General features: G+C 36.8%; 1 protein-coding gene across 2 annotated transcripts in view; it reads left to right on the forward strand.

The window, feature by feature from the left end:
- The window catches only part of galnt2 (UDP-N-acetyl-alpha-D-galactosamine:polypeptide N-acetylgalactosaminyltransferase 2), a 76,489-nt gene extending 64,075 nt beyond the window's left edge, over positions 1-12,414 (forward strand). Inside the window, exons 9-16 of one of the 2 annotated variants that reach the window (XM_081351935.1) lie at positions 2,801-2,888; positions 4,863-4,966; positions 6,098-6,224; positions 7,267-7,359; positions 7,589-7,672; positions 8,187-8,331; positions 9,582-9,701; positions 9,789-12,414. In XM_081351935.1, coding sequence (XP_081208061.1) covers positions 2,801-2,888; positions 4,863-4,966; positions 6,098-6,224; positions 7,267-7,359; positions 7,589-7,672; positions 8,187-8,331; positions 9,582-9,701; positions 9,789-9,944 — 917 coding nt within the window. In that variant the 3' untranslated portion in view covers positions 9,945-12,414. The remainder of the gene's footprint in view (positions 1-2,800; positions 2,889-4,862; positions 4,967-6,097; positions 6,225-7,266; positions 7,360-7,588; positions 7,673-8,186; positions 8,332-9,581; positions 9,702-9,788) is intronic. The other variant, XM_081351936.1, reaches the window with a different exon arrangement.
- The last annotated feature ends 224 nt before the right edge of the window (positions 12,415-12,638 follow it).

Genomic DNA, 12,638 nt, shown 5'->3' on the forward strand with positions numbered 1-12,638 from the left:
ATGTAGCTATTGTGATTCAAAGTTATAGCGCCACCAACTGGCAGCAGGAAGTGTGTCACTTTCAACATGCTTTTGACAAAAGTGGGGGGGTTAGTTTTAACTACAGTAAAAAAAACTCAGTTCATATATTGATCTCATCGACCCGGACAACTTTCTAATTTAAAGTCATTAGCTCTGACCAACAGGAAGTCAGATATTTTGGTCTGAATGTGGATTTTTTTGCAAAATCAGCCTCTGAATTTTTAGCCACCTTTATCTAAGTGGTTTATTTTATTCCCACCAAACTTTTTCAACATGATAAAAATATATTAATGATGCTAAATTGTGAACGGATAATAAATATCTCAAACGGTTTTGCTATGGCGAGGGATTAAAGTATTGTCTAAAAAGGAAACACTAAAAGGCTCATATATTCTAAAAATGTAATTATACACCATTTATTACTATATAAAAGTATACAAATATCAGAACTTAACTCATTTTATTCTTTCTTTTTTTTTTTTTTTCAATTTAAGAATGAAGTTTAAGTTTAAAAACTGCCAGAATGGTTGTTTAGTCTAAACAATAAAAAAAAAAAAAAAAGTCAAACATAGTGCTATACTGCCCTCTTGTGTTCAAAATCAGGTAGGCCTATTATATCTATATAAAAATATACTAGGTATGTGACGGTGAGAATATTTTACCACCGGTTAACTGACGTGTGACACCGCTGGGGGCTTTTTAATCGCTAATTTAAAAACGAAAGTAAAATATGTTCGTCCGCACGGACACTGAAAATGGTGCGGAGCAGAGCGAGCGTTTTCAATAAATTCCTATGGAAGGAGGAATGACCTAAAAAACGTTGACTCTGTTCTGCTCGTTCCTCGCTGAGGACGCGCACCATTATGAATGCCTGTTCAGCCGTGAGCATTTTAGTTTCATTTTCGGGGCGGATTGCTTGAATGTATTTTAAAAAAGCACAATGTTGTGTTTTATTGCTACTGTACAAAATTATAAGTTAACACTTTGCAGTTTGAATGATGTTCTGAACAAAATGACAGAGTATGTTTTTATGTGTCCACTGTTCAATCGCGCCCTCGTTTTAGTGATCCCAAGTTATTTTTTCATTTAAGTTTTTTCATTGTTCTAATCAGGTCAGGCAAGTAAAATTATCTGTCTTATCCCTTACATTTTTATATAATATATATACACTACTGTTCAAAAATTTGGGGTCAGTAAGATTTTTAAGCGAAGTTTCTTCTGCTCACCAAGGCTGCATTTATTCGATTAAAAATACAAACAAAAACAGTAATATTGTAAAATAGTATTCCAATTTAAAACAGCTGCTTTCTATTTTAATATATTTTAAACTGTTATTTATTCCTGTGATCAAAGCTGAGTTTTCAGCATCATTACTCCAGTCGTCACTGTCACATGATCCTTCAGAAATTATTCTAATATGATGATTGATGCTTAAGAAACATTCATTATTATTTTAAATGTCGAAAACAGTTGTGTACAGTCTTTGATGAATAGAAAGTTCAAAAGAACAGCATTTATCTGAAATCTAAAGCTTTTGTAACATTAAACACTACCGTTCAGAAGTTTGGGGTCAGTAATAATTTTAATTTTATTTTTGGGGGAAATAAATAAAATAAATCAATACTTTTATTCATTGTGAATGAGTTAAACTGATCAAAAGTTACAGTACAGAAATTTATAATGTTAAAAAAAAATTATATTTGAAATAAATGCTGTTCTTTTGAACTTTACATTCATCAACGCATTTTGAAAAAAAATCTGTACACAACTGTTTTCAACATTGAAAATAATAATTAATATTTATTGACCATCAATCATCATATTAGAATGATTTCTGAAGGATCATGTGACACTGAAGATGGGAGTAATGATGCTGAAAACTCAGCTTTGATCACATAAATTAATAACAGTGTAAAATATTTTAAAATAGAAAACAGCTGTTTTAAATTGGAATAATATTTCACAATATTACTGTTTTTGTTTGTATTTTTAATCAAATAAATGCTGCCTTGAGCAGAAGAGACTTCTCCTAAAAACATTATAAATCTTCCTGACCCCAAACGTTTGAACGGTATATATATATATATATATATATATATATATATATATATATATATATATATATATATATATATATATATATATATATATATATATATATATATATACACATATATATATATATATATATACACATATATATATATATATATATACACATATATATATATATATATATATATATATATACACATATATAAATACATATATATATATGTATGTATGTTTGTATAATATATATATATAAATATAGCTGCGAGCAGCGATTACGGGCCAAAGCCGGCGGTACCGCCACCTACCTAAAGGCACCGGGGTTGCGGTGCCACCGGCTTGGGCCCGTAATCGCTGCTCGCAGCTATATTTACTATTTATAGTTACTACTTTTTATCTTCTCTACATATTTCTGCTTTTGAACACTTAAAATACATAATCTGGTTAAACTTTTTTTTTAGGTTTGTGTAAAATGTATTTTCGTAAAAAGAAATGTTACATGCAAACATTTTGCATACTCTGCACAGTATACAGTATATGCTGCATACTGTTAAAATAGTATGGTAGTATGCATTATTTTTAACAAAGCCCTCAGTCTTTTCGTCAGTGAAATCAGTATCATTAGTATGCTCCCTTATTCCCTTACCTGACACATGGCTGAGCAGGGAATCGAAACTACATTTAAAATCAGACTTCATCCCTAATGTAATGTCTAATCTTTATCCAGGTTTTGATTGGAATCTAGTTTTTAAATGGGACTACATGACCCTGGAACAAAGACGGGCACGGCAAGGAAACCCCACTGCTCCTGTCAAGTAAGAATTCTTCTTTGCTTTAAATATCTGCTTTGCAAATGTTTTGGATCAATAACTTGGTGATGTATGACTGTCAGCTGACTTGGGAGCTATTTTCTTTTGTTATCTTTCTCTGACTTTCTGTAGTTAATGAATTGACTATTGCTTAATGTACTGACTCTCTTGATACATAGAACTACTCTGTAGGTGTGCAATCTATCTCCCACTGACCCACTGATAGAATACTGAGGATGATGTCATTGTTATATTTGCTTACTGAAGTGTGATTGGTTTTCAAACATCAGGGGTTGTATATCCAGGATTATTTGACTTATGAGCGCTGGTTTTTCCTTAAGGAAATGCAAATAGTTTTATCTGCTGTTTGAATTACTGGCAGTGTTATTTTAGGGTTATTTATATACTATTATAGTATTTATTAAGATTAGCAGAATTAGCTTTTTATATATTTTTTTCTTAGTTTTATAATTTTTTTATTTTCTTAGTAATTTAGTTATGTTCTTTTGTATTTTTTATTAAAAAAAACTTTTACTTCTATTTATTTCAGTTTTACTTCAGTTTAAACTTTTCAGTTAAGTGCAAAGTCAATATTTGTCATTTTAAGTTAAGGAAACACCTGCGCTCATAAGTCAAATAATCCTGGATATACAACCCCTTATGTTTGAAAACCAATCACACTTCAGTAAGCAAATATAACAATGACATCTTAATTCCTAAAAAAAAATAAAAAAGCACTTTAGCAATCAGTATTGTTATTGTTACATAAAACATTTTTTTTTTTAAATGTCAGTAATGTGAAAAAAAAAAAAATTGTTTTAGGTAACAATAATAATACTGATTGCTGAAGTGCTTATTTAATTTTTGAAGATTTCCTTGTCCAACTTCTATACTCTTAAAGGTACAATATGTAAGATTTTTTTAATAAAAAATCCAAGAATCACTTGCACAGTGTGATATATATCCTGCAGTTGTGTACTTACAATATCGCAAAAAGTTCCCAAAGATTTCAGAGAAATTCCAATTTTAAATAATGGCTCGTCCCTGGTCATTGTCACCTGTCAATGACTTAATATCCGCGTTATTCCTGGTTTCCGCTCGTACTGCCAGAGTAACCATGGCGACAGACGTGGACAACTGCGTTACGTCTAGCGGCACGCTCACGCTGTTGTTGTTTCGTTCAAACATTATGGACCATGGCAAGCAGACTTTGGGACAAAAGGAGAACTAAAATTGGGATCAATATCAGCATGGCGTTTTCAAGATGCCGAGAGCTCCACGTCCGCAACTAACTTCGAACTTGATAGAGACGCTTTGGGACAAAAGGATTCAACCTTCTGCATCATCAGTCTACGCCTTTGTTATTGTAAGAGGTTAGCAACCCCTAGCAGCAAAAAAAATTACGTATTGTAGCTTTAAACATTGCTCAGTAAATGAATGTAAAATGATGCTGTCAACATGATAAAAGGATCCTATAAAGTTCTTGTAATAACAAAACAAGTTTGTCCAAGGAGCCCATGTACTTGCTTGCTTGCTTGTTTGTAAAAGGTCCATCCTCCAGGGAGTGACTCGAATCATTAACAACTAAAAGCGAGCGGGAGAGAGAAAGTAAGGTGTAAAGCGACCGAAATGGGAGATTGTATGGACGGTGCGTTGCTGTGATGTGAAATCTCAATCACCGTGCAGCGAGTACATTAAAAGTACATTAAGATAATAAACAGCGTGGTTTCTCTTGACAGTGCCTTTATGGGATGTGTTGTGTAAAAGTCTTCATGACACCGCACTCTTCATTCTTGTTTAATGATTCCAGTGTTGTTTAATGACTTTGTTTATGGGGCTCTGATCAGATTGCATCAGAGAGTGAAATGAGCACAGAGTTTTATAAAGGCACAAATGGCCACTGAAATAAAACACATCGCCAGTATGTGAGATAATTGCTTAGTATATCTAATTTTTCATGTTTTGCGTTATGTTGTCCAGGACTCCCATGATTGCCGGTGGCCTCTTTGTAATGGATAAGAACTACTTTGAAGAGCTGGGGAAGTACGATATGATGATGGACGTGTGGGGCGGAGAGAATCTCGGTGAGTGAAGGCTTTATTTCTCTAAATGCCCTGTATTTCATCTGTTGTGCTGGGACAAGCTGATTGGAGCTGACTGACTGAAGACACAGTGCATCTTATCAGTGTTCCAGTATGTCCTTTATTGATTAAGTGAAAGATTTGCCTATTTACAGTGTGTGTGTGTGTATGTATAGGTGAAGATTTGCCTATTTAAAGTGCATGTGTATGTATAAGTAAATGTTTGATAAATGTAAAAGCATCATTTGCTTAATTTCCTATAAAGCAAGGCAAATCAAAAAGAGAGAAAGAAATTGTACTGTAAATTATTTAATGCATTCATGTTTCTTACCAAAGTCAGTTGAATGCACTTCACATTGTAATTGCTACTTATGAACTTTGTAAGTAGGATCTATTTACGAGGGTTTTAAGGCAGTGTGACTTTATACATCCACTAAAATGATTTTAGGACCAGTTGGTCACATGCAAAAATTGCTCAAGTTTGAAAATAGGTCTTGCATTAGTTGTTTACAAAGGCCACATGGTTTAATTTAATTTCATATAATGAAATTCATGAATTTGTGTCACTTGAGTGTGACTTAAGTGTTCAGATACTTTGTGGCGCCACCGTATATGAATACTGAATATGAGATCATGGTACTTCTATCATTAGATTGTATGAGATAATGCCTTACTCAGCCAAAATGTAATGTGCCCATCTAAGGGGCAATTCAGGTCACCACAGAAGAACTATTGCTTTTTTTATATTAGCAACGAGACTTGAATAGAAACTGCAGTGTAAGACTCAATGAGGTGGAGTTTTTCAGGTTTTGACATAATGTCTGTGGCATGATGGATTCTGAAAGAAATTCCGAATCATTCCACAAACACAGCACTTTTCTCAGCTGTGCTGCTTGTGGAAAAGTTTACAAGAACTCTTGAAATTATCCTTCAGCCTGGAAAAATGTGTTTTGCATTTGTGTCTGAGAAGTTTGCAAAGACCGAGAAGTTTCAAAGAGTAGTGCTTTTTTGATGTTGTTTTTGTTTGTTTCGATGTCGCGCATGCAATTATGAGTTTTGGCACTTATAAATGCCAAATTTTTCAGTGTTGTATGTTATGTCTTATTAATCTCTGACTGCTGTTGTGCTTCTCAGAGATCTCATTTCGGGTCTGGCAGTGCGGAGGCAGCCTGGAGATCATTCCCTGCAGTCGAGTGGGTCATGTCTTCAGGAAACAGCATCCATACACTTTCCCAGGGGGCAGCGGCACTGTGTTTGCTAGGTATCCACCAAATTATTATATAATATATTTAGTGCTGTCAAATCGATTAATCACATCTAACATAAGTTTTTGTTTACATAATATATATGTATATATAAACACACACACACACACACACACACATATATGTATATGTGTGTGTGTATGTATGTATGTATATGTGTATATATACAGTATATATAAACACACACACACACACACACACACACACACACACACACACACACACACACACACACACAGACAGACATATGCATGCACTTCAAAAACATGTAAATATCTATTTTTTACAGTCTATGGTAAATATACATCAATGAAGCTCTTCACCGAGCACTTACACAGATTTGAAAGCAGCTTGACAGCACTTGAAAGCAGGTGTCTATCAGCGGACCGGCTTGTGCTTTAAAACGCTCCCCCTCCCGTTTTTTTAAAACACTTCCGTGTGCTCTCAAACGCTCCCGTGCGATGATCATTGTAGCCAATCACAGACACATTTTCAATGAGCGCGTGAACACAATGGCCAATCAGAGGTGTTTATGATTCCGCTCAACAGCTCTCAAAGCGTCACGGTTTTTATATTATTAAAAACTTTTGGATTAGTAAACAATTTTTTTGGGGAAGAAATTAATGTTTATTCAGCAAGGATGACTTAAATTTATCAAAAGTGACAGTAAAGGCAATTATAATGTTACAAACGATTATTTTTGGGCACCCAGAGTGAGCAATGGTACAGTGCTGTAGCTTAAGAACACAATCTTTTATTTATCTTATGTTTTGTGATTGTTGAAGCCAAATACACCCTTTAATAGTGTGGTTCACATGCTCCATCCAGTGGGTGAATCCAGCACTGCAGCCAGTGATAAGTGGGCTGTTGACATTCTGTCATAAATATAAAGCTCCCAGTGATGTGCTGCAGAAGGTCCATTAGTGTCGAAGTTAGATTTAGGAGTAATGCAGTGGACATGTTATTGTCATTAGCAGAACATCAGTATTGCTGTATAAAATGTATAATTTTCTCTCATCTGCTTGTTTGTCTTTACAGGAACACGAGGCGAGCGGCAGAAGTTTGGATGGACGATTATAAGAATTTCTACTACGCTGCTGTGCCCTCAGCCCGTAATGTGCCCTATGGCAAGTAAGTGTGTATCTGTCTTCATTAACAAATATTATTCATAAGAGAAAAGCTTGGAACAGAGTAGGACATTGACTATCTTTCTTTGATCATCGTTCACTACCAAGGCCACAAGAGTGCGCACAGCCACTGAAGAATAATATTAAAACATGGCTAGGTGAAAATCTCACTCGTCAAATATTTAGACCCTCGAAATGCACTCCACATGACTAACTTTCCTCATTATTTGCAGCATTCAAAGCAGGCTGGAAATGAAGAAGAGGTTAGGCTGCAAACCATTTAAGTGGTACCTGGACAACGTCTATCCTGAGTTACGGTGAGTGCATGACCTGGGAATAATTTAAAAAAAGCTTTTGGATCACTTTGGCCTTGTTTGCATGTGCTATTATAATCTGAAGATGGTCTATGAAGTTTTGTGCATAAATGTGTATGAGCTTTTTGATTCAGATGGTTTACTGTACATAACCAGCCATTTAAATAATGGCTGTATATAATAATAAATACCCTTGTACTGGCACAATGATTAATTAATAGGCGAGTAGATGGTTCTTTTTGTGTTTACACTACAAATGTAGTGTGGCGAGATGTTTCTGATTATCTTCCAAATGCGGATTGAGTGATTGGATCTCAAAACATTTTTATGAGACTAATGTGAACACCAAGTGTAAACGAGCCTTTAACTTAAACCTAGACATGAGTCTAGTCTACCTAGACTTGCGACTCTAAAGTAATGAAACTTTATTCATGATAACCCTTTCAGTCTGCTACCAGAGACTGCAGTTCAAAAGGTAGCTTAATCACACCCAAGTTGATGTTTCTGTCTTGTTTAGGGTCCCGGATCATCAGGACATAGCCTTTGGAGCACTACAGCAGGGTCAGAACTGTCTGGACACACTGGGGCACTTTGCTGATGGTGTGGTGGGGGTGTACGAGTGCCACAATGCAGGAGGAAATCAGGTACCAGTCCGATCTCAGGTACTGAACAGTCTTATGTCAGGTGTGGCAGCAGAGCACTGGGTGATGGACTTGCCAGTGAGTTTGGGTTAGTTTTAAAGGAACGATGCACTTGTGGAGGGTGAGTGACGTATAGATGAGGGCCACACGGCAGTTTCTGGATCACTTCACCTGCTTTTATCTTCTCTCAGTGTGCAGGTCTGAGGGATCACATTTAGGGTGCTTTCACATTAGCACTTTTTGGTGCGCGCCTGGGTTCGATTTGATGTCAGAGTTCGGTTTGTTTGGATGATGTGAACACTGTTTTCCGAACTCGGGTGCACACCCATGAACTGTACTCGAGCCTGCCTAAATAGGGTGGTCTAGGCCTAGGGTACTCAATGTGAACTCCGGTATGGTTTTCTGCTGATATGAATGCAATCATTCATACTAAATCCCGGAAATGACCTGTCACTGATGACGTATAATTTGATAAAACTGTGCGTTTGTGTGTATTCTCACTCACTTTCCTGACAAGCGTGACTGACACACTGCAAGCAGAGAGAATGTATATTTCATTTTGCTCGCCTTTAGCACAAATTAACTCCTGCATTCTTTAGAATTTTTGCAGTAAATTTATTTTATTACCTGGCAACATGGATACGCAGCTGCAGTTTGATGATCTAAGAGTACCGCGATTTGGACCCAAATAATATAATGTAAACAGATCAGCGGAGGAAAGGGAAGGGAAGGGGGGGAGCAATCGATCTCTAGTTCGGACCAAGCAATCGAACCAATCTATCTATCTATCTATCTATCTATCTATCTATCTATCTATCTATCTATCTATCTATCTATCTATCTATCTATCTATCTATCTATCTATACACACACACACACACACACACACACACACACACATATGTGTGTATGTATGTGTGTATGTATTTATGTGTGTGTGTGTATGTATGTGTGTGTATAAAAAGTAATACAAAATAAATACAATTAATTGCTTATTAATCTAATTTTGATGTATGTTGATTTCTTCATTTTAAACAACTTTTTTACTATCATATGAAATCATAATTATAAAAGAATTAGCTGAAGGTCTTTATGATAGATAATGGCATACTGTATAACATCTTCTCAGAACTTGTCAAAAGTGTTACCAATGTGCATTTCAGAAAGTAGCAGCGTCTCACCAAGCTGTTTTTGTTCAAGTTTCTGTGTAGATTTGTGTGGAATGAATGTATTTAGTGCACATGCTCCCTGCTTATGTTTCCGATAAACAGGAATGGGCCCTGACTAAAGACAAATCCGTCAAACACATGGACCTTTGCCTGACGGTGGTGGATCGCACCGCTGGCTCACAGATCAAACTGCAGGGCTGCAGGGAGAATGACAGCAGACAGGTGAGCATGCTGTGCTCATAGCAGGGGTTTGGAGGAAGTGCTGCTACTCAGATTTTCAACATCATCCTCGTTATTTTTCTGTTGCAGAAATGGGAGCAGATCGACAACAACTCCAAACTGCGGCACGTTGGCACCAATCTGTGCCTGGACAGCCGGAATGCGCGGAACGGCGGTCTGACGGTGGAGGTGTGCAGCCCGTCGCTCACCCAGCAGTGGAAGTTCACTCTCAACCTGCAGCCGTAGCTCGACACCGCCCATCCCAGCCCTCCCCTTCTCGCCCTCGGGCACGCACTCGCCCCTCAGAGATAATCGCTGCCCAGATACAGACTCGGGGCCGCCGCGGTGCGGTCTGGTGGTCCTCAAGGGCCACGGGGCAACGAAAATACAAACAAGATGATGAAGACTATTTCCATCTAACTATATACCTCACTGTTTCATCTGTTGTCCAGCTCTTGGAAAGTGAATCTTAAGTGTCTAAACTCTATCGGATCCATTTTTGGAGTTTTTCTTCCCATTTTCCGATGCAAAGGATCCATTTTTTTTTTTGGTCTTTTCTTATTTTTTGCCTTTTCGTGTCTCATTTTCTTATTCCAGCACATTTTCTTTTTTACAATAGACATCCATTGCTCTTTTATTTTTGTAGTCACTTTACCAATATTGTTGAATGTAAATGACGTTTTATGGAGGCTCCCTTCCTGCGCTGTGATCGGACTGGATTTCAAGACTGTTGTAGTTTGGGTTTGGTTTAATTTGAGGGCTCGTGGAATTGAGGGGAGGACTCATTTATTGCGCGCACCATCACGGACACACTTTGACTGTGGAGGACAGCTCATGACGCGCACAGGAAGCAGGAAAAAAAAAAATCGAGACCATTTTTGTTGTTTTCTAGTTTTTATGAAATTGTCAATCTGTCTTTTTCTGGTTAAAGGTGCAATGTGTAAAGATTCAACCCGCTTTCCGTAAGGGTCCCTGGTGTGTTCTGAAGGAGAACCGAGGCGTTGTACAGAACGTGACTGCTGGATTCACATACTGTAGCACTGGCTGCTAACAAATCTAAAACGTCAATCACAAAACAAATGTTTCTCAGCCACATTTTTCTCAGTAATCATTTATTCCTTAATTCTATGTAGCCTTTATTTACGTCGCCAAGTGTATTATGTAAAATAATCATGGTAATAACCTGGTAACTCCAATCAGAGGCTGATCTGAAGCTTTGCTCCTGTCTTTAGGTTTTGAGCAAAGGTGGATGTGTGTATTACTCCTCATCTTCCATGATTTCTTTTGACTTTGTGCAGTACGTGTTCTGGATCATAATAACATGGGCATTGGAAAGTCTTCTTTCCTGCCTCCTTAAAGTCCTGGATGTTTTATTCTCAAGATCAGTCATGATCCTCAGCAGCTTTGGCCAAACCTGGCACATTATGTCATTACTTGAGCATCCTCATTCTTCTTCTTTTCATGGTTAAAAGTTACTGCCTTTGTTATCCATGATACTGTAAAGAAAATGTGAGGTTTTTTTTTGTGTGTGCGCGAGTGTGTTTCTAAGCAGCTTTCAAAATGCGCATTTGAGAAGCATATGGACTCACAATGGAGAAACGTAACACGGTTTGTTTGTTTGTTTGTGTGTCCTTTTAATTACCTTTTAATTCATCACCCGAAACACTTTTTCACATCCAAACCTTGTAAATTATTGTGGTACTTAAGTTGATTTTAACAGAACTTATTACTGTAAATCCAACAGACAAAGAAGCCTGTGATATGTGAAACCGAATCAGTTAGCCCACCTACCTTTCATGTATAACGCCGTAGCATTCTGACTAACTTATTGTAGGCTAGGAAATCCAGACTAAATGAGTCCCTGACTGCCTTTCGGTCAGCTCTCCTCATGTATCAGCAGTAAGTGTTATGTTAATCTTAGACTTGTATATGTTCGATTCGTCTGCACCAACCTGTGTTGTCCCAGAATCGCAGTTCTCCATTAGTGAGTATGAAGACGGCAACAGAAACACATGGAAGACTCTTTGTCTTGATGCTTCAGAGTCTGGGCAGAGATTGTGTGGCCTTTAGGAAGAAAATCAGTCCACCTTACCTGTATTTGATTGTCCGTGTTCTGTGGCGTCATCAGGTTTCCTGTAGACAGATGAGTCTGCTGGACGGGAAAGCAGGTGTAGATGTGGACTGCACTTTTGCCATTGCGAATCACGCCACCTTTCTCCATTTAAAGGAGAGGCCTATGAAATGGTTTAAAGTTTGGGCTTTGAACAATTTTTTTTTTTTAAGAACACAGCCAAATTTGGAGCAATATATGGTGGCTAATCTATGAATTGGATGAAATGTTTACATAGCACAGTGTGCCAAAGTCAGTTGCTGTTTGATTGAATATGGAAACACTTCTTCTCCAGACTAGGACTGTTTCATTTTTAGTAAATGAAGGACATGTGACCCCACCTTTTTTGTCTCTTTAGTTTCCTCGAAAGCCAATTTTAGGAAGGTCTTGATGTTGCATTAAACGGGAAAGGAAACAGCATGGGGTCAACAGTTGTAATAGTGTATATGTGTGTATATACAGTATGTATGTCCATGCATGTACATTTACACATTCAGTTCAGTTATAGTGATTTGGTCAACTGTACAGCGCTTGTGTTTGTTCATTGTTTTATAGATATTGCAAAAGTTTGAATGACGGGAAATAATTAACTTAAATAAAAAAATGATATACATATCCAGTGTCATTTAGTGTTGTCACATATTAACAAAACTAAAAGGAAAAATAATTGCATAAATATCAGGGTCATGTTCTACTTCGAGGACCATTAGAATTTTTGCATTGTAAATTATATTTATATTTACAGTATGTGACACAGTAAAAAATTCTGTTTTGCATTTTTTAAATTAAAGGTAGTACAACAAATGCTACAATAATTTCATTTATATACG

This window comes from Scardinius erythrophthalmus (assembly GCF_964197995.2).
Source record: "Scardinius erythrophthalmus genome assembly, chromosome: 21".
Classification (NCBI taxonomy): Eukaryota; Metazoa; Chordata; class Actinopteri; order Cypriniformes; family Leuciscidae; genus Scardinius; species Scardinius erythrophthalmus.